Raw genomic sequence first — 24,077 nt, 5'->3', positions numbered from 1 at the left:
AGACTAGAAAATCAAAGCAGAGGAAATAAGGCCCAATGGAGCTGAACAAGGAAGAATATGGCGCTAAGGCCCTACAGAACATTGCACCTCACGTCATTACAGGCATACCTCATCTTATTCACTTTGATTTATTATGCTTTGCAGATATTGTATTTTTTACAAATTGAGAGTTTGTGACAACCCTGCGTCTAGCAAGTCTATCAGTGCCACTTTTCCAACAACATTATTTTTTAATTAATGTATGTACATTTTCAGACATAATGCTATTGCACATTTGATAGACTACAGTACAGTGTAAACATAACTTTTACATGCACTGTGAAACAAAAAAATTAATGTGACTCACTTTATTACAATATTCACTTTATTATGGTAATCTGGAACCAGACTCACAATATCTCCAAGAATGTGCCTATACAAAGATTTTGAGGCGCTTTCATGAACAAAACTGAGGTTTAATTGACAAAGAAGAGCAAGGGGCTGCTGGTTGTTGGTAAGCCAAGATTGTTTACTTCAATATCATTTAAACATTTAATAGGGTCAGGTTGTGGACAGCACTGTGATGAAGTGCCATAAAGGCAAGTTAAATACAAAATCATTCTTATTCTTCCTGTTGCTTGAAAGCTCCAGATAGCACTACAAAACCCAATTTATAAGGGAAAATACTCTCTGACCTCATATGGTTAACATTCTAAAACTCATTTTAAAAGGCATACACATAAAATTTAGAATAATATAGAAGAAACTTTATTTCCTTAAAAATAATGTTTTTTAATTTCTTTTTTAGATTGGTTGGAGGGTGGTTTAAAAGGAGACAGAAATAAGTGATAAATGAAAAGGTAATGAGTAAAATGGCTGTTTAAAACAAGTGAAAAACAAATGGTCATTTGGTTAATGTTTTATGAGTAAGAATTATAAAATGCAGAAACGAATTTCTCTAAAGTATAGTGCCTAGTGTTATTGAAAATCACTAAATGACATTTTATATTACTTTTTAATTAGTTACTAATTTTAGAAAAAAGCAATAAAGACTGTGCTGAGCAAAAGTTTTTAAAACAATCTCATAATTAAAAAGTTGAGCAGCCAAATTCATAAATTCAAAATTACAAAAGGACCTTTCATAATGAAACATTATCAGGCATTTCAATAGAGAAAGGTAGGTTTTCCTTGGCTCCTGCACAATTTCTAAATATTAAAGTTGTCAAATTATGCCTTCACTGCTAATCTAGAAAACACTTACGGTAACTAAGAAGAGCTTAGTTAGAGGACATACCATCTTGGATTTCTCCTTTGCACTGAGCCAGATATACTACTTCAGTCCATGTCATAGGAAGATGCACATGCCTCCCAGTACCTAAGATTTTGAGACCCAATTTCCTCTGTTATGGGGAAGATAAAAGAGGCAAACAAAAATGTACAGCTTTTAAATTTAATATATATTTATTTTTATTATCTATATTTTATTTATTCTATTATTTTATTATTTATAATTTATTAATATTTTACTTCTTTTTATTGAATATAGTTGATTTACAGTACTGTTTTAGTTTCAGGTGTACAGCAAAGTGATTCAGTTATACATATACATCAATAAATATATATTCTTTTTCAGATTCTTTTCCATTATAGGTTATAACACGACAGTGAATATAGTTTCCTGTGCTATACAGTAAGTCCTTGTTGTTTATCTATTTTATATATAGTAGTGTGTATCTGTTAATCCCATACTCCTAATTTATCCCTCCCTGGCACTTTTCCCTTTGGTAATCATAAGTTTGTTTTCTATGTCTGTGTGTCTGATTCTGTTTTGTAAATAAGTTAATTTGTATTATTTTTTTAGATTCCACATGTAAGTGATATCATATGATATTTGTTTTTCTCTGTCTGACTTACTTCATCTAGTATGATAATCTGCAGATCCATCCATATTGCTGCAAATAGCAATACTTCATTCTTTTTTATGGATGAGTAATATTCATATATATATATATCTCACATCTTCTTTATCCATTCACCTGTCAATGGACACTTAGGTTGCTTCCATGTTTTGGCTATTGTAAATAGTGCTGCTATGAACATTTGGGTGCATGTATCTTTTTGCATTAGACTTTTCATCTTTTCCAGATATATGCCCAGGAGTGGAATTGCTGGATCATATGGTAACTCTATTTTAAGTTTTTTAAGGAACCTCCATACTGTTTTCCATAGTGGCTGCACCAATTTACATTCCCACCAACAATGTAGGAGGATTCATTTTCCTCCATGCCCTCTCCAGCATCTATTATTTGTAGACTTTTTGATAATGGTCATTCTGATCAGTGTGAGGTGATACCTCACTATGGTATGGATTTGCATTTCTCTAACAATTAGTGATGTTGAGCATCTTTTCATGTGCCTGTTGGCTATCTGTATATCTTCTTTGGAGAAACATCTAGTTAGGTCTTTTGCCCATTTTTTGATTGGGTTGTTTGGGGTTTCTTTGATATTGAGCTGTATGAGCTGTTTTGTATATTTTGGAAACTAAGCCCTTGTCAGTTGCATCACTTGCAAATACTTTCTCCCAGTCCACAAGTTATCTTTTCATTTTGTGTATGGTTTGCTTTGCTGTGCAAAAGCTTATAAGTTTGGTTAGGTCCCATTTGTTTATTTTTGCTTTTATTTCTATTGCCTTGGGAGACTAACCTAACAAAATACTGGTATAATTTATGTCAGAGAATGTTTTGCCAATGTTCTCTCTTAGGAGCTTTATGGTGTCATGTCTTATATTTAAGTCTTTAAGTCATTTTGAGTTTATATTTGTTTATGGTGTGAGGGTAACTTCATTGATTTACATGTGGCTGTACAGTTTTCCCAATACCACTTGTTGAAGAGACTGCCCATTGTATATTATTGCCGCCTTCATTGAAGATTAATTGACTCTAGGTGTGTGGATTTACTTCTGGGCTCTCTATTCTGTTCCACTGATCCATATGTCTGTTGTGCCAATACCACACTGATTTTGATTACTGTAGCTTTGTAGTGTTATCTGAAGTCTGAGAGGGTTATGCCTCCAGCTTTGTTCTTTTTCCTCAGGATTGCTTTGGAAATTCTGGGTCTTTTGTGGTTCCATGTAAATTCCAGGATTCTTAGTTCTAGCTCTGTGAAGAATCTCATGGGTAATTTGATAGGGATAGCATTAATTCTGTAGATTGCTTTGGGCAGTATGGCCATTTTAACAATATTAATTCTTCCAATCCAAAGCATCGGATATCTTTCCATTTCTTTGAATCATCTTCAATTTCCTTTATCAATGTTTTATAGTTCTCAGCATGTAAGTCTTTCACCTCCTAGGTCAGGTTTATTCCTAGGTATTTTTTTTGACATGAGGTTAAATGGGATTTTTTTTTTTTACTTTCTCTTTCTGATATTTCCTTGTTACTGTAAAGAAATGGAACAGATTTCTGTATGTTAATCTTGTATCCTGCTACCTTGCTGAATTCATTTATCAGTTCTAATAGTTTTTGTGTGGAGTCTTTAGGGTTTTCTATATAGAGTATCATATCATCTTCATACAATGACAATTTTATCTCTTCCTTTCCAATTTGGATACCTTTTTTTCTTGTCTGGTTGCTGTGCCTAGGACTTCCAACACTATGTTAAATAGAATTGGTAAGAGTGGGCATCCTTGTTTTGTTCCAGAATTTAGCAAGAAGGCTTTCAGCTTTTCACCAATAAGTATTATGTTGACTGTGGGTTTGTCATAAGTGGCTTTTTATTATGTTGAGATAAGCTCCCTCTATACCCACTTTGGTGAGAGTTTTTATCAGGAATGGATGTTGAATTTTATCAAATGCTTTTCTGCAATGACCATGTTGTTGTTTTATCTTTTCTTTTGTTGATGTGGTTTAAAACATTGATTGATTTGCATATGTTGAACCATCCTTGTGACCATGGGATGACTCCAACTTGATCATAGTGTACAATCCTTTTATGTGTTGCTGGATTCAGTTTGCTAATATTTTGCTGAGGATTTTTGCATCTATATTCAAAGATACTGGCCTGTGATTTTCTTGTTTTTTTTTTTTTTTTTTGGTAGTGTCTTTGTCTGCTTTTGGCATCAGGGTGATGGTGGCTTCAGAGAATGACTTTGGGAATGCTCCCTCCTCTTCAGTTTTTTGGAAGAGTTTGAGAAGGATAGGTATAAGTTCTTCTTTGTAGGTTTGGCAGAATTCCGCAGTGAAGCCTTCTACTCCTGGACTTTTGTTTGCAGGGAGTTTTTTATTACATATTTCAGGGTCTAGTGATCAGTCGCTTCAAATTATGTTTCTTCCTGACTCAGTTTTAGTAGGCTGTATGTTTCTAGAGACTTGTCCATTTCTTCTAGGTAGTCCATTTTGTTGGCATATAACTGTTCATAGTATTTTCTTGTGAATTTCTTGTATTTCTGTGGTATCAGTTGTTATTTCTCCTCTTTCATTTCTCAATTTGTTTATTTGGGTCCTCTCTCTTTCTTCTTGGTGAGTCTGGCTAAAGGTTTGTTGATTTTGTTTACCCTTTCAAAAGCCCAGCTCTTTGTTTTATTGATCTATCTATATATTTATTTATATATATATATGATTGATATATTATTATTTATATTTTATTATTAATTCTATTATTTGAATTTTATTTATTACTATTTTATCATTTATTTTCATTTTTATTTATTCACTTATTTATTTGTATTATCCCTTTATTCTGAAAGTCATTCTATGAGGCTGATGCTCTTAAAGCTGTATATTTTTGCGTTTATTATATTTATTTTTTGACATTTTATGTAAACTGTATTAGTGTTAAAATATAGAGAATGTTAATATTCTGAGTAATATCAGTGTCTGCTGAAAATAATTTTCACTCTTTCTTTCTAGGGATTACTTCTGTCTCATTTCCTCACCAAGAGAATGCATCTCTGATTTTAAAAGGGTAACTATATTGAAAAAAATAGCTTGATGCAAATTTTCTGGAGAACTCCGGCTACTTCACTGTGGATGGACTGAAGTTAGTGAACATAAAAGAGATATGAAGATTTCCCCCCTTATATTAATGTGACCATTCCTGGGGCTGCCCCAGTTGGCCAACTGAAGAGAAACTCACTGATGAATGTACCTGCTGGCAACTATCTGCATGCAAAGCTAATAAAGTATATTCTTTTTTCTAATCAACTTTTTTCATGGATTTTTAAAAAAATTTTAAATATATGGTCAATCATGAGCCAAAATGCTGGGAAATAACAGCCACAAAAAAAAGTTGGCTTAATTTATGCTTCAGTTTTGTGCAGCTTTTATTTCACCAGTTATATAGTGTTAAAGCAAAATCATATGTATATTATTTCTCTGCCAAAACTTAAACTGGATCTAATGAAGAAAAGGTAAAACAGGACTTATTTTAATTTCTGTTCTGTTTTTATATGTGTTTGAAATTTTGTGAATTAATGACATATTCTTAAAGAATGTATTTTCTACAAGTTAGGTGAATAGTTTGTTACAGAGAAAGAACAGAGTACTCTGTGCATGTCTAGTGAATGTTTAGGAGACCCTTCTTTCCTCTTTAGGAAACATCATATATCAGTTAACATTTTTTTAGTAAAAAGTGTAATTTTCATAAACAAAAATTTATTTACCAGCCGTTGATATTTTGCTGTGGGCTCTCGGATTAGTGCCAACAACTATATTCTCCAATAATTTATGAAGAATCTTCATCCAAAAAGCCATTTGACATTGAATAATTTGGTCATAAGTTTTAACTTTAATTTGCATTAGTATTTTTAACTATGTCTACTTATGATTAAAGAAAGGTGTATTCTTATCTTTTTCTTTCAATATTTTAGAACATGTAATTATCCACCAACTGGAAGAGAAAGTTCACATACTAAGTAATCAATAGTGTGCCATTACCTTACATTTGATAAGGTTTTTTCTAGCTATGTCCAACAGTTCTTCCTCCTCTTTTGTATTTTTTGTTTGGTTGGGTCTCAAGATGAATTCTTTTGTGATTGAAAATGGTGGCCTAAACCAAAAAAGAAAAAAAAATCAATAATTACAGCTATCACTTCCAAATTTTAATTAATCAAACATCCAGTGGCTAAGTGTATCTATTTTCTGAAAAAGCACTTTACCTTAATGAGAAAGTTTCACACACACAAAAATCAGTAAAAATATTTATGTATATATATGTATGTGTGTGTGTGTGTGTGTGTGTGTGTGTGTATATGTCTCCTAGATTGATCTTATCATACTCTTGGATTGAGAAATATAATTCTCATGATATTGAAGAACTTTGTAGCCTTTGAAAAAAATCCAGCATAGCTTCATTATGTGGAAGACTGATTTAACTCCTCACGTATTTCAGTGTTGGTTCAATTTAAGCTCCGTGCAAGTGGAATCAGTCGAACTGTGGCTGAAGTAAAGTAGGCAGGACAGAAAAGATGTATGTAGTAAGGTCAGAGAGGTGACAAGGAGCCATACTAACTTTGGATGAGATGGGAATCTATTGCAGGGTTTTGATAAAATGAGTGGCATAATTCAACTTATATTTTAACAAGATCATTCTGATGTCGTGTTGAGAGCTGGAGTGTGGGGAGGTAGCAAGGGAGAGAGCACATATACACTTAGCTGAGAGGTAATTTGGCTTGGATCAGAATTATAGCAAAGTAATTAAAGCGAAGAGTTTGGATAATGGATATATTTTGACATTAGCTCCAACCAGACTGCCCAATGAATTAGAAATAGGCATGAGAGGGAAGAAAAAAAAAAAAAAAGGAGTCATGATTGAACTGAGTAACGGAAAGGAAAGGATAGAATTGCTGTTTACCAAGATGGGAAAGGTTGCTAGAGGAGCAGATTTGAGGTGAGGGTAGAGAATAAGTTCAGTATTGGACATGTTATGTTTGAGATGACCATGGCCATCCAAATGGAGATGCAGAGTAAGAAGTTAGATATGAGTCTGAATTTGGGGGAAAGGTTCAGGCTAAATATATCAATTTTTGAGTCATTAGCACACATATGACATTTAAAGTCTTGTGAATGGAAAGGATCCCATGGGCAAAGTGTAGAGAGGGTAGACAAGTATTTCAAAGAGAATTGAGAAAAGTTGAGGCTGTATGCAAGAGAATGAGTAAAGTGATTATAATGATGTATCATGGCATTTAAAATGGCATGGAATCAAAAGTGATATCAGAGGAATAGAAAATGGGTAGTAGAGTCAATGAGTTGTTTATGTGGTAAAATAATTGTTGGAGTCATACGATTAAAAGGAGTGATCTGAGAAAATAAAACATCTTTCAACAACTTACTGTATTTATAATTTACTGAATTAGTTGCTCTGTGGCATATAGGAAAAAAACATGAATAAAAATCAAATTTTGCCTCTGAGTGACTCATAGTCCAATTGGGAGGACAGATGTATGTAAAAGTAATCACAGTGCCACATGATCACAGGATAAGCAGAGATAAAACCATGATGCTCTGTAAACTAGAGCCAAATAGATATCCCAGTGACGAACAATTAATGAAATGACCAGCTCTTTAACTGCCACCCTAAAGTAGGCATTTATTCAGTCATTCAATCAGTAAGCATTTATTGACTATCTCTATGTATCAGGTGCTACTAACCTTGGAACTGGGCTACAATGGTGAAACCAACAAACAACCTTGCCCTCAAGCAGCGTATAGCAGAAGTTGAGGTGTTAGAACTCACAAAGTCTGCTAGAATTGGGCATTTGAAATGAATAACTTCATTCTTGACTACCTGCTATCTTGCTTTTGGAGATATGAGGTTAGATGTATATGGTAAAGATTGACTGAAAACTCTTCTCAAGAGTCATCTGGGATGACATATCTTTGATGGACATGGATCTACTCTTCGCGAAGTGTCCAAAATAGCTTCAGTCTTCCCATTTGTACAGAGTATTATGGGAATAAGATAGTCCCTTTATCCATTTAAATTTTTCTAATTTTCGTTAGAAATTAGATTCTTTAAAAGTATTAACATAACAGTGCTGTTTACAACAAACCAAACATTCAGGGATGCATCCCAACACTACCATCTCCAATTCTACCCATTAGAAATAGCCAAGATTAATGGGTCAGTGTGTATCCTTCATATCTTTCTCAATGCTCACAAATATAAACCAACCTATGTGTACTGTTTTTAGTAAATAGAACCATGTATGCAACACTGTAGCATGCTTTCTTCATTAAATTTATCAGACATTAAAGTTCAACTGATCCTAACATGCAGTAGTATGGATGTACCCAACAAATGCAACAATATCTTTATTGACTGACACTTCCCATCACTTCCAGTATAATTTTGGCCATGCTAACTGATGCTGTAATTTTTTTAAATCCTTGTACATAGGCCTGATATTTAGTAGGTGTACACTATTCTGATTTATCAATCTCCACACTATATCAATAGTTAAATATTTTGATTACCACCTCTGCTTGTAAATATATCTATATAAAGACATCCGAAGAGAATTAAAAGGCAAAACTTCAAAGGAAAGAACATATTTTCAACACATCCAACTGACAAAGGGCTCATATCCATAATATAACCAGAATGTATGAAGAACTCCTAAACAATAGAAACATAGAGAAGAGGCTTAAACAGGTAATTGACAAAAGAAGAAATCCGTGTGGCCAATAACTATGTGAAACAATGATTAACATCATAAATAGGGAAACTCAAATTAAAACCATCTCGTTTAAGCAGATTTCCCTACCACCGACCACAGAAACCCCTCCAAACACACAAAGACACAGTGCCCCACACACACACACACAAATACACACACTATACACACTCCAAACACACAAATACATACACTATATCCAAGGGAAAATGGATATAGAGAAAAATGCATTTGTATCATTTTATTTTTAAAGTAGAGTAAAGCCTCAGGGTAAAAATAATATCTAATAAAATTTCTATGCTTAGAATATATTTTATAAATAATTTTAGTTTTGCCAATTCTCTTTCAGTATGGTTGAGGCCTGTAGTGAATCATTAAAAATATGGAAAGCTAATGCTTTCCAGCTTCCTGTACAGAGATTGAGTACCTTAATTGGACTCCCTCAGCTCATGTCAATAAATATTTAACAGGAAATAAATATAGCTTTTTAAACTATTTCTTGCCCATCACAAATAGGGGTTATACAAATTAATACTTATTTAATGATAAATACAACCCATGATAAGAAGCAAAAGGAAACTTGAAAAAGTAAATATAGGCATGTGAAAGGAAAATATATCTTAACTTCACACATTCTAATTTCTTTAAACTATCAAAGGATTTCACAAAGATAAATGTAATCTACTGTAAGTATATAAGTGCAGTCCTGTGGAAAGGTAATGAATTAAGGTCATCATGCCAATTTCATATAAGGGAAATATACTAAAGTCTTCTGACTGCACGGATATCAATCCAAATGACTTTATGTTATCTGTGAATTCAGAACTTTTTTTTAGCTGACAATTCATTTGTTCAATAAACATTTAATGAAAGTCTCCCACATACAAGATATTTCACTAGATATAATGAGGGCTAAGAGAGGAATCAGGCCTGGCCTCAGTAAATTCACATTCTAGGAGGGAAGTGAGACAAATCACAAATGATGTAACATAAAGGAGACACACTGAAGAAAAAAAAAAAGGAAATAAAATCCTGTGGCGAGTTCAGAAGGTCATGATTCCAATACTTCCTGATGCTATAATCTTTGCTTAATCATTTACTCTGTGTGAGCTATAATTTTCCATCTGTGGAAATGAGGGCAAAATTTGCAGAATTTTGAAAAACAATGAACTGGAACACGTTGTCTAGTTCCTTACATAGATTCAGCACTGGATAACTATTAGTTATAAGAATTACTGTTTTTGGTTAAAGATTCAAAAAAGCTTCATTGCAGAAGTGGCACTTGAGCTGTACCTTGATATGAAGATAGGAACTAGAATGTGACAGAATGGCAGTTATCCTTTCAAAATCTTTTCTCTGTTTCTTCCTGGTCACATGATCACGCAGCTAGTGCCTATATTTCCCAGTCTTTCTGGCAGGTTGTGAGGAGATACAATATATGCAAATTTCAGGTCACCTTTAACTTAAAGACAGGCCACTTTCCCTAGAATAAAACTTTTCTTCCTTCCAGTTGACTGGAATACAAAAATGGTGCTGAATTGGCTTTGATTAGGCAGATCAGTACAACTATGAGATAATGAGGGTTGTGAGTTTCTCACTGACCGCAAAAGCAGAGCTATCCTGTCAGCCTACACCCACTGGATTCATATGTCAGATAAATACACTTCTACCTTACTTAAGCCTCTGAAATTAAGACCTCTTTTTATAGTCGCTTCAAATTTACCCTAACACAAGTAGAAACAAAGAAAAAAAAAAACAGTCTTAATGTAGCATAGAGACAGAATGCTTAAAATCAAGATAGGAAATGAAGATGGAAATGTTAGGTTGAGACACATACAAATGGCATTGAATGGTAGTCTGTGGTAGACTTAAAGCTACCTACATCAGTATCTATTCTCCTCCCTTTCTTACTAAAATATTCTTTCTTGCAGTTAGGTATGCACAGATGTCTAAGGTTTCAGCCAATAAAACATAAGTAAATTCAGAGAGCTCTGGGAAGTCTCCTGAAAAAGTGTATAAACCCTTCTTCTATCCTTCCTCTATTCTGCTGCATGTAGCACAACTGTGATGTCTGGATTTTCAGCAGCCAGGATAGAACATGAAATGCCCTCAAGAGTAAGTCATGTGTAGCAGACCAGCTAGTTAAAAGGAATCTAAATCCTGGATCACCATACCAGCTCTGGACTGACTATATTCAGAGAAATAAACTATTTTTAAGTATCATTGCTATTTTAGATTCTCTTAGTTGCAGTGGCCACCAATTCTATATTACCCATAGACTTTTGAGTTTTATTTGATAAATAAGAGAATTATTCAGCAGAAGAGTGATGAGATTACAGCTGTACTTCAGGATGACTAAACTTAAAGTCCGATGTTGAATGGTTTGGAGTGAGGAGTGACTACTGATAAAAAGTTGGACAATTATTTGAACAATTTAGGTAAGTAATAAAGGTCTGAACTACAGTTTGGGCAATAATAATGACGAAAAGTAAATGAATGTGAGAGATTAGCTGGAAGTTAAATCAATAGGGCTCGATGACTACCAAGATGTGAGAAAAGAAATTGTGAGGGTGGACATAGAGATAATCTTATGGTTTTGAGCCAACATGATTAGTAGTAGAGAGTTGGCATCAAGACAATTAGATGGAAAAATCTGGGCAGATGATCTGTGCCATTCTGGATGTACTGACTGTGATTTACCTGTGAGACAACCAAGTGGAGAGATCTATAATCTAAGTGAACTTGTGAGGCAGACATTAAGTGGATAAGATCTGGAAATAAAGACTTAAGATTCACCTACATACTCAAAGCTATGAAATCTCAAGAGGAAGAGTACTGAGAAAAAAGAATCAAGGGAGATCTTTGGACAAATCCTACAGGTAGGAGGCAAGAGGAAAAGAATGGTAAATATGATAGGCGATTCAGGGAAATACTACAATGGAATTCAAATATTTGTACAATTTGGGGTGTAAACTCTTTCTCTGAGAATTGTTCATCACTCATAGTCCCTGCTGGGCCAGTGGGTCTAACTTCCACATTAGCACCATTTGGCTCCATCCTCCCCTACCTTGGCCATAGCTGATAGGGTCACAATAGACATCTGGCTCACCCTAGGCCAATCCAATCTTCTCTTCAGGGATTTTAAATAATAAGCTAATAATTCTAGGGGCTTCCCTGGTGGCGCAGTGGTTGAGAGTCCCCCTGCCAATGCAGAGGACACAGGTTTGTGCCCCGGTCCGGGAAGATCCCACATGCCGCGGAGTGGCTGGGCCCGTGAGCCGTGGCCGCTGAGCCTGCGCATCTGGAGCCTGTGCTCCGCAACGGTAGAGGCCACAACGGTGAGAGGCCCGCACACCGGGGAAAAAAAAAAAATAAGCTAATAATTCTAATTAGTTGATGTCAGAGCTGATAGTTTATGTAGAGTCAAGAGGTGGCTTTCGTTGAAATGTTGTTCAAGACAACAAAATACCCTAAAGCACAGAGCTTTAGAAAAAGATATGTTAGTATTCTGTCATGTTTTTCATGATATGCCTTTGTCTGCATTATATCTTGTTTACTTTTCCTTTGCAATTTTTTCTCTGATCCCACTTAATGAATATAGAACATGCTCACTGTTTATTCCATATATTTTGGAACCATTTAACTAGATAATAAGGGTACTGCATAGGTAGGGATTGCTCTATTTGTTGGCTGTCGGAAAAATGGAGAATATTTTACGTATTAATTTATAAGTGTGATTTACAGATGATGGTCTTTCAGCATGTATTATGCAATACAACTGTCACATACTACTAGTTAATGTTATATGCCTCTTCTTTATGGGTATGTAGTTTTATAGCAATATGTTCACCATCGTAGCCCTGATCCATGTTTGTTGGATGATTTACTGATGTACAGCCAGAGTTTGTAGTCTAGTATAGATACAGACTATACCTGTTGATCATTTTATCTCCATTGTCTCTTAGAGACACTGAATGAATAAATGAGACCTGGTTATACCTTCCACTCTCAAGTTCCACAAGACAGCCCTACATCCTTCCATTACATTTTTCTTTTGCTTCAGTTAAGCTGAATGTGTGCCTGTTCCATGCAAACAAACAATCCTAGACTGAGATACCAAGCAAGAATAGATTGAAGATGCAGACCATGATCAAAAATGTACATCTTGCAGAGATAAAAACTAAGGACAGTGAAAATATCATTAGAGTTAATGTTTAGGAAGTCAGTAGAGATCATTAAGAGAGTACTTTTACTAGATAAATAAAAACAGAAACCAGATTTGATAGTGCTAATAAATAGATGAATTAAAAAATTAATCTGGCTATACCTTTGGTAAATTTGGTATTATGGGAAGGTGAAAAAATGGAACTGAAACAGATAGAAATTTTGAATAACAACTAACTTGGCTGGTACTTCCTAAAAACCAGAAGTACCAGCACAATTAGAGAACAGTCTAGTCCTTTCAGGTATGTATATGATACAACTGAATGTGTAAGGAATTCAGGAACAGATTTATTAACCTGAAAGGCATAAAGAGTTGGTGGGAATTTCCTGGCAGCCCAGTGGTTAGGGCTCTGCACTTCCACTTCAGGGGACATGGGTTCAATCCCTGGTGGGGGAATTAAGATCACACGTGCCGCTCAGTGTGGTCAAAAAAAGAGTCGGTGATAATGGCCATATATATAAATTTACTCTATAAATGCCTCCCCTAAATTTATCATCCGTGATACACTGATCTTGGGTATGGGCTTTTGAAGTCAGACACTGAAAATATATTTTGTCGTTCCTAATACCTGTGTAATTGATTACAGCATTTTCATATTGTGGATATCCAACAGGCTTTATGGTATGAGGCCAGAAATTGCCACTCAGATTCACTTCTGAAAACATCATATCTATGGTTTGATATATTCTTTTATTAGGTCCTTGTTTTTCTTTAGATCTTAAATTTTGATTCAGTCTTAGCAAATGGAATACTGTCTTAAGTCCTGAAAACGCAAACCCTCCTTCTTGGTAGTTGCGAATAAAGAGAACTCTAAACAGATAAGGGGCAAGGGGGCTGTTAATAGAGACTGAATTTTGAACAGAAAACCAGTTGGAAGAAACTGAAGGCTAAAAAAAATATTTACAAGAATAAAAACCTAGTCCCTTTCCTAATGAATGTTCTTCTATTTGCAACCATTCTATTCTGCATTTAACAGTCAGTGGTCCTTTCAAGGTGGTCTGTAAGAAACAACTAGACTTCTAAAGTTTAATGTCATCTCTTTTTAAATGTAATTATTAATACCAGAAAGGACTGACTGGCTGGCATGGGTAACAGTGCCCAAGGTGACATATTTAACTACTAAAGATAGATAACCTCTGCCTGCATTCTTTTGCTTAGAGAAGAATTTCGAACTTTGTCTCTTCAAAGAGAAGTTGAAAATGGGTTCATCTTCCTCTAATTCCACAAAGAATGGTTTGATGAAATCAAGGACACTCCTTCTTGGGGAAGATCTCACCAAAATTGTAAGGGTAGCAGTATCTCCAAGAAGGAAATGGAGTAGAACCCGGCAGCACTTGTTCGCCTTCTGTAACTTGGGTGTCTGCCAGAGAACCCTAAGAATCAGCTGGCTCAGGTGGAGATAGAGATGTTAGGAAGTGGGGTCAGCAAGTCTGAGTGAACACAGCAGGGTCAGTGGAGGAATATTAATAAGAAAAACAATAATTTCAGTACTGTACATGAGCAAGGGAATAATCATCCTTTCACTATGTTTTGGAACAATCCCCTAGGATGTGGGCCATTATAGCCAACCCTTCCCTACTTATCCAACTGGATCAAGGCTTAAAAACAAATTAATTCTTAGTTGCATAGTAAATGAGTCATCTGGCAACAGAATAAAGCTGATGTGATAACCAAAGCTATGGAGCACTGCTTGGAGGCTTCATTCTAGAAGATTCACCTCAAAAAACACCCAGAAACATTTATTTCAAGGGTGAGGAAACCAGTTTAACTGCTATTAGAAGGACAAGATTATGATAAATTAATCAAGATAGACCTTCATTTCTCTTTCATGCGGAAGACCAAGATAAGCAATCCAGGCTTGATATGGCAGTTCCAGGATATTGGTATCTGACATTTTATACCTGGTTACTCTGCTATTCTCAACTTTCATTTCATGGTCTAAGATGTCTGCTCCAGCTGCTGCAATCACATCCTCATTCCAACTAAAAGGAAGAGACACGGAGAGGAACAGGAAAACATACTACTCCTTTTAAAAGGGCACAAAATGCCAGTGGTACATATCACTTCTGCTAATACATCATTGGCCAGGATTATACCCATGACCACATCTAGAAGCAACGGAAGCTGAGAACTGTATTCTTTAATGGTTGCTCATGTGTCCAAATACAACTTCTATTAATACAAAAGGAGAAAATTGGTATGGGAGAAGGGACAATTAGCAGTCTTTGCATTGGTGATCATAGTTTATCATAAATAGACTGAAATACTAGCACAAATTGCCACTCATTAAGTACTGACTGATAGTTCCTCAGATCATCATCATTGGTGCTCTATGGGACTAACTTTCAATGATATCCTTTTTGAAACAAATGGCAGGCCATGGAGGAAAGACTCATTTCATTAGAGCATCACTTTTTTGTGATCCTGACAACATCAGCTTTCTATGAGGATAAAGGGGGTAATGGACAACATTTGGGATATGATGTGCCTCCTTCCATAGCTAATGAAAAGTTTAGTGCTTTGGTGAATGTGTTGGGGGTGCAGCATGGTGAGAAACAGACTTGAAAACATCCCAGATCTAAAGAGTTTTCAAAACATAAAAGGATAATTGTAGGAAAACATGTTTCCCAGGACAATGGAAGACTAAAGACTGAATAACTATTATAGAACACTTGGGCAACGACTCTACTTTTTCCTCTAGATTAAGCCATGAATAACTGACACTGAGTTGAGTTTAGAGGTAAGAAAAATCTGATGTCTGAAAACATTCCCCCAAATGAAGGCCTTCATGATTAGTGGCTGCACTGGACATAAACATTGTGCAGAGTCTCAGACTGACTTGATGCCTGCATAACCTTCATGCCCCCAAACACTGAGCTGCCCCTCCCCTTGCACATTTGGAGTAGCAAGGGCTGGGTGACACAACTTGGAAGTATGGATGAGTGAGCACCTCTGGGGTGAATCTTGACCAAGGAAAATGCTGGACAGGAGGGAGCAGAGGAGATCAATACCCCTCCTTGAGTCTCCATTTTATGGTCCATTTTGAGAGTTTTTTCTTGAAATCTGTCTTGATAAATTCCAAATGTCAAGTATAGAAAAGGCTCTGCTGTGTCTCTTTAAGGCAAGTTGTGATTTAGTGATCAGGGTGGTAATACATTGAGCCTTTTTGCCTCATTTTCCTTTTTTTTTTTTTTTCCAGCTTCACTGAATTGAATTTGTATACCACAAATCTAGTATTAAAATATTAATCCTCTTCTCATATCCTGCCATTTACAGATTTGAGCCAAGACAGTGGTGTACACACAAGTATAAGAGGACTGTGGTTTCTAAGATCTTGCAAGATCCTACTTACTTTATACAGATAATCTCATAAGTAGCTGCTGATATCGCATTTGGGGTAATTCATCCTAAAGGAAATTACACTGCAACATATACTGAATGTGTTCATGCTCGTTATGGCCTCCCAGCTCCTAAATTACCATATTTTTGGCTAAATCATTTGTAGCCAACCCAAATGCTACAAGTACAGATGTCCTAGGTTAAAATTAACAGGCTTAATTACAAGGTCTCAACCATTAGAATTTCACTTAAAAGATTATAGTAATTCAGATAATTGAAAAAGACTACAGATCACAGATCAAATAAACAAATGACAAGAATATAAATATGAGTGTAGAAAAGTTTCTTCCTGCTTCTGGCAGCACAAATTTAGAGCCCACACTATAGAGCTATATGGTATTATAAATGTATATACATCAAAATCATTATATACATATATACTATAAATATATAATATTTTAAATATTTAGAGCACATTTGTAGAGCACATTTTACTAAATATAAAAGTCAAAAACATTAATAAAAAGGAAAAATTTCAGGCTTTGACATTTCAGGAAGCTTTGAAGACTACAGTCTCCAGATTAAAAAAAAAAAAAAAAAAAAAAACCCTCAAGAGCAGCTTCTGTGAGAAAGATATAAAATAACCTTTGGTCCAGAAATGGGTGGACTTCAGTACCTCACTTGAAGGATTTACATGGAGCCCTACATGCATCTCCAACAGAACCCACACTAAGCCTGCAAAGCTCTTGTTTCTAAGAAGAATAAGTGAAGCAAATACAGTACAAGGTCTATGACAATTCAGGCAACACGTTAAAAAACCAAACGTAATGTCTTTTCATGCAAGATATCAAGATCTCCGCTTCATCTCAAACAGCTGATGCCAGGGGCAGAATCTGGTTTACCTTGATACAAGAGGCCACTGATACAAAACAAAGCATGTTTTCTAAATGACTGCACAGTAAGAAAAAAAAAATCCAGGATTTTCAAGGTGGGGAAAAGTTATAGGAGACTCCCTCCACATTGACTAAATATCCGAGGTAAGAGCAATCAGAACTAATTGCTATCCCTTCTCCCAACCTCAGGGAGCTGTAGAAAAGGCCGCCTTGCTGCTCCACAGAGAAGGAAAGAGAAAGAAAAAAAAATACACACACACACACATATATAGATATATATATATATAGATATATATATATATCTGAGAAGATTAGTCTCAACATAGATTTATACCCCATTCATTGGATCAACACAAATTATAAAACCATCATACTTATTTCCACAATATGCTCAAAAGTATGTACAGGCAACCAGAAACTATAAGTCTACACAGAAGATTTGAAGAAAAATAAATGAATTGCTAGAAATGTAAGATATAGTTTTTAAAATTCAATGTATAAATTGGTAACAAGAGAGAGTTAGTCATGGGAAAACAGAGCACATATCAGAATAAATTATTCAAAATACAGTAGAGACGAATATATAGAAAATGGAGACAAAATAAAAGATATGAAATATAAAATGAGATCGTCTAATATACATTCAATCAACAGTCTCAGAAGAAGAGAAAAGAGAGAATGGGTTGTCAAGGTAATATCTAAAGGAACAATATCTGATATTTTTTCAGGAATGATAAGAGACACAGTCCACAGATACAAAAGGTGCAAGAAATCCAAGTAGAATATTTTTAAAAATACATTCTAACACAACATAGTAAAATTGCAGAATACAAGAGAATAAGAAATTTTTTGAAGCACCCAAAGTTGGGGAAAACACATTAAACTTTAAAGAAATAGCATCAAAATTTCAGCTAACTTCCCAACAGCACTAATGGAAGCTGTTAGTGGAACGATATCATCAATGTTCTGGTGGGAAAAAACAATAAAAGTTATAACAGACCAAAGACAATTCCATGTTCAGTTTTAAATTTCTTCCAAAAATAAGAATAAAATAAAGGTATATTCAGACTAAGAAAAACTAAGATTTTTCTCAACAACGAAATCTCACTAAGCAAAGTTCAAAAAGTTGTACATCTGGGGCTTCCCTGGCAGTCCAGTGGTTAAGACTCCACGCTTCCACTGCAGGGGGCACAGGTTTGATCCCTGGTTGGGGAACTAGGATCCCCACATGCTGCGCAGCATGGCCAAAACAAAAAGTTGTACATCGGGCAAAAGAAAAACCAGATCTAAGAAGTAACAAAGAATGAAAAGCAAGGAAAGTGATGAACAATAAATAAAATATAAAGGAAAATTAACTGCTTAAAATAGTAATGAAGTCTAATGAGATTAAAAAAAAACACACAAAATACAATTTAAGTGTCAGATAAGGTTTCAAAAAAGATCATGCTTAATCATGAAATGTTTATTCTTTTTAAATTGAGACTGAGATAAACATGTTTAGAATTAATAAGAGAATTTAGCAGTATTTCCATATGTAAAATCAATACACAAAAATCAATTGTCTTTCTTCTGGCAGCAGCTAGAGAAGACATTTTTTAAAATATGTGCATAAAACTTACAGCAGGCTCACAAATACCAAATACAGAGGAAGAAATCTAAGAAAAGATAGACAGTACCTCTATAAAAACTTACATCTAACTAAGAAGATAAAAGACCTGTACTGGGAAAACTAAGACACTGATGAAAGAAATTAAAGATGACACAGATAGAAAGATATACTGTGTTTATGGATTAGAAGAATTAATATTGTGAAAATGACCAAAATACCCAAGGCAATCTACAGATTCATTGCAATCCATATCAAAATACCAATGGCAATTTTCACATTAGAACAAATAATTTTAAAATTTGTATGGAAATACAAGAGACCCTGAATAGCCAAAACAATCTTGAGAAAGAAGAATGGAGCTGGAGGTGTCACACTGCCTGACTTCACAGACAAAACTACAAATCTACAGTAATCAAAATAGCATGGTATTGGCACAAAAACAGACACATAGATCAATGGAAAAGAATAGAGAACCCAGAAATAATCCCATGCACTTATGGCCAACTAATCTATGACAAAGGAGACAAGAATACGCAATGGGGAAAAGACAGTCTCTTTAATAAGTGATGCTGGGAAAACCGGACAGCCACATATAAAAGAATGAAATTAAACATTTTCTCACACCATAAACAAAATTAATTCAAAATGGATTAAAGACCTAAATGTAAGAGTGGAAACTGTAAAACTCCTAGAAGAAAACATAGGCAGAAAACTCTTTAACATAAATTGTTGCAATATTTTTTTGGATATTTCTCCTAAGGCAAAGGAAACAAAAGCAAAAATAAACAAATGGAACCTAATTAAACTTAAAAACTTTTGCCCAACAAAGGAAACCATCAACAATAAGAAACAACAACCTACTGAATAGGAGAAAATATTTGCAAATGATATGACTGATAAAGGGTTAATATCCAAAATACATAAGCAGCTCATATAACTCAATTATCAAAAAAGCCAAACATCTTGATTAAAAAATATGCAGAAGACCTGAATAGACATTTTTCCAAAGAAGACATACAGATGGCCAACAGGCACATGAAAAGATGCTTAATAGCCCTAATCAGAGAAATGCAGATCAAAACTACAATGAGGTATCACCTCACACTTGTCTGAATGTCTATCATCAAAAAGACCACAAATAACAAATGTTGGCGAGGATGTGGAGAAAAGGAAACCCTTGTACAATGTTGGTAGGAATGTAAATTGGTGCAGCCACTGTGAAAAACAATGTGGAAGTTCCTCAAAAAACTAAAAGAAGAACTACCACATGATCAAGCAATTCCACTCCCAGGTATACATCTAAAGAAAATGAAAACACTGACTTGTTCCGGCATTGTTTGGTTTTTCTTTTGTTTTTTTTTGGTTTTTTTTTTTTTTTTGCGGTATGTGGGCCTCTCACTGCTGTGGCCCCTCCCGTCGCGGAGCACAGGCTCCGGACACGCAGGCTCAATGGCCATGGCTCACGGGCCAAGCCGCTCCGCGGCACGCGGGATCCTCCCAGACCGGGGCACGAACCCGCGTCCCCCGCATCGGCAGGCGGACTCTCAACCACTGCGCCACCAGGGAAGCCCTCTTTTGTTTTTTTTTTGTTTTTTTTTAGCCAACCCACGTGGCTTGTGGGATCTTAGTTCCCCAACCAGGGACGGAACCGCACCCTTGACAGTGAAAGCGCAGAGTCCTAATCACTGGATCACCAGGGAATTCCCCCAAAATACTAATTTGAAAAGATACATTCACCTCAATGTTCACTGGCAGCATTTACAACAACCAAGATATGAAAGCAACCTAAGTGTTCATCAATAGATGAATGGATAAAGAATATGTGGTATATACATATAATGGACTACTACTCAGCCATAAAAATTAATGAAACATTGCTGTTTGCAACATGGATGAACCTGGAGGTTATTATGCTTAGTGAAATAAGTCAGAGAGAGACAAATACTGTATGTTATCACTTATATTTGGAGAATAAAAAATAAACATAAACGTAACAAAACAGAAACAGACTCACAGATATAGAGAACAAACTAGAGATTACTAGTGAGGAGAAGAAAGGAGGTAGGGGCAAGATAGAGGTAGGGGATTAAGACATACAAACTACTATGTATAAAGTAAATAAGCTACCAGGATATATTGTACAGCACAGGGAATATAAATAAAAAAACTTTAAAAGCAGTATAATCTCTAAAAATTTTGAACCACTATGTTCTACACCTGAAACTAATATTGCAGTCAACTACACCTCAATAAATTTTTTTAAATTTTTAAATAGAATATGCAGGATATCACTGAAGAAGAAGAAACTTGGAAAAATCTATGTTGACTATTAAATGTTATCACTAAGTGACAGTCATTAAAGTAGTGTGGTATTAACATTAAAAAGGGAGGCCAGTGAAACAGAAAAGAGAGCCCAGAAACATACCCACTATATGTGGACACTTGATTTACATAATTGTTGTACTAGAGAAATAGTGAAGAAGGATGTTCTTTTCAATACATGGCGTTGATCAAGCTGGTATGTACATTAAAAAAAGGGAAACTGGACCTGCGCTTAACACCACTAACAAAAATCATTTCCATATGTATTAAAGATAAAACAGTAAGATTTTTTTTAAAAATGATGTATAACAATATCTACATGATCTTGTGGTAGAGACAGATTTTATAACCAAAATACAAAAATGACTAATCATTAGACAGAATTAATAAGTTCTGTTTACTAAATGGCATATACAACAATTCCATTCCTAGTTATGTACTTTAGGAAATAGACTGGAAAATACAATTTTTTTAAGTTATTATTATTATTTTTTGGTTGCGTTGGGTCTTCGTTGCGGCGCGCAGGCTTTCTCTAGTTGCGGCGAGCAGGGGCTACTTTTCATTGCGGTGCGCAGGCTTCTCATTGCGGTGGCTTCTCTTGTTGCGGAGCACGGGCTCTAGGCAAGCAGGCTTCAGTAGCTGTGGCTCACGGGCTCTAGAGAGCAGGCTCAGTAGTTGTGGCGCACGGGCTTAGCTGCTCTGCAGCATGTGGGATCTTCCCAGACCAGGGCTCAAACCCATGTCACCTGCATTGGTAGGCGGATTCTTAACCACTGCACCACCAGGGAAGCCCAGGAAAATGCAATTTTACATTCTTGTATGTTAAAGTACAAAGATGAATGGAAATAATATATGCCACAATTACTATAATTGGAAGGACATGTGGTCAAAGAGCTTCAAGTTTATCTGCTGATCTATTCTTTATTAAAGAAAAATATTGGAATCAAACATAACAATATGTCAACACATAAGTTTTATTATGTATTCTATCATGTTCTTTAAGTTTGTAAAAATTTCTTAAAATCACAATCAATTTTTAAATTATCAACAAACTTTGATCTAGTAACTTAATTTCAGAAACTTTATCCCAAGGAAATAATTTGAAATGCAGAAAAATATTCTATCGTGGTTTAATTTGAAATAGACAAGCACTTAGAAATAACTAAAATGCTTCACAATTCAGTAGTTATTGAATACTTTCTCTCATGCATTTCATGGATTATTATGGCAAATTAAAAGACTATGATTTAAAATCTACAAACAATAAATGCTGGAGAGGGTGTGGAGAAAAGGGAACCATCCTACACTGTTGGAGGGAATGTAAAATGGTACAGCCACTATGGAGAACAGTATGGAGGTTCCTTAAAAAAACTACAAATAGAACTACCATATGACCCAGCAATTCCACTACTGGGCATATACCCTGAGAAAACCATAATTCAAAAAGAGACATGTACCAAAATGTTCATTGCAGCTCTATTTACAACAGCCAGGAGATGGAAACAACCTAAGTGTCCATCATTGGATGAATGGATAAAGAAGATGTGGCACATGTGTACAATGGAATATTACTCAGCCATAAAAAGAAACGAAATTGAGTTATTTGTAGTGAGGTGGATGGACCTAGAGTCTGTCATACAGAGTGAAGTAAGTCAGAAAGAGAAAGACAAATACCGTATGCTAACACATATATATGGAATTTAAGAAAAAAAATGTCATGAAGAACCTAGGGGTAAGACAGGAATAAAGACACAGACCTACTAGAGAATGGACTTGAGGATATGGGGAGGGGGAAGGGTAAGCTGTGACAAAGTGAGAGAGTGGCATGGACATATATACACTACCAAACGTAAAATAGATAGCTAGTGGGAAGCAGCCGCATAGCACAGGGAGATCAGCTCTGTGGTTTGTGACCACCTAGAGGGGTGGGAGAGGGAGGGTGGGAGGGAGGGAGATGCAAGAGGGAAGAGATATGGGAACACAGGTATATGTATAACTGATTCACTTTGTTACAAAGCAGAAACTAACACACCATTGTAAAGCAATTATACTCCAATTAAAAAGTTAAAAATTAATTAATTAATTTTTAAAAAAAGAGAGACTATGATTATAGGGACTTCCCTGGTGGCACAGTGGTTAAGAATGCACCTGCCAATGCAGGGGACACGGGTTTGAGCCCTGATCTGGGAAGATCCCACATGCCTTGGAACCACTAAGCCCATGCACCACAACTACTGAAGCCCATGTGCCTAGAGCCCGTGCTCCACAACAAGAGAAGCCACTGCAAGAGGTGCGCACGCACTGCAACAAAGGGTAGCCCCCGCTCGCCGCAACTAGGGAAAGCCCACGCACAGCAACAAAGACCTAACGCAGCCAAAAATTAATTAACTAATTTTAAAAAAACACTGATTATAGAAAAAATGCTTAGTTTAAAAAGTATAGAATTCAAAATTTTATAAATATATGATCTTTACAAATAATCATTACAAAAAATCATTCCAAAGCTATTTATTTATAAAATAGTAAACCTTAACATTTTTATTCTTAGATATCAAACTATGAGTGATTATTTTTTACTGTTCAATTTTCTGTAACCTTCTAAATTCTACAATATATATGGGTCTACTACTTTAACAATATGAAATTTTTTTCAAACTTACTTTGATTTTTCATAAGAGGAAGATACTACTCCATATTTATTAATCACAGATGATTTGTTAGCAGGCATGTTCACAGATCGTAAACCTAAAGAGAAATATTAAATTTTATATTAGAATACAAATGCACTCACAGTACCAAATAATGCACGTCACACAAATTCATGATTTATGGGGAAAAGGGTGGCAACAACAAAAAAAATCAAGCTTAAAGGCAAAATTATATTAAGGAAGAATTTAAACGGTCAGACCTAGGAGTCAAACCCAACTTTGAACTGAAAGTCCATGTTATTTCTATGATGTTACTATTATAAACTTATCCTTTCATATAATATTCAGTCTTTATTATACTTAACAGTTTTATCAGCAAAACCACTGA

At 35.2% G+C, this 24,077-nt stretch overlaps 1 protein-coding gene across 1 annotated transcript in view; it reads right to left on the bottom strand.

Annotated features, from left to right (window-relative positions):
* TMEM232 (transmembrane protein 232) overlaps positions 1 to 23,769 on the bottom strand; it is a gene marked incomplete at both ends in the record, with an annotated part of 245,982 nt that extends 222,213 nt beyond the window's left edge. The window contains 3 exon segments of the mRNA XM_079701591.1: positions 1,274 to 1,379; positions 5,913 to 6,024; positions 23,702 to 23,769. Coding sequence (XP_079557717.1) covers positions 1,274 to 1,379; positions 5,913 to 6,024; positions 23,702 to 23,769 — 286 coding nt within the window.
* Between the last annotated feature and the right edge of the window lie 308 nt (positions 23,770 to 24,077).

This window comes from Hyperoodon ampullatus (genome assembly GCF_949752795.1).
Source record: "Hyperoodon ampullatus genome assembly, chromosome: 4".
In the NCBI taxonomy this organism is placed as follows: domain Eukaryota; kingdom Metazoa; phylum Chordata; class Mammalia; order Artiodactyla; family Ziphiidae; genus Hyperoodon; species Hyperoodon ampullatus.
The sequence above is the reverse complement of the archived record's forward strand: the minus strand, read 5'-3'. Positions and strand labels throughout refer to the sequence as shown.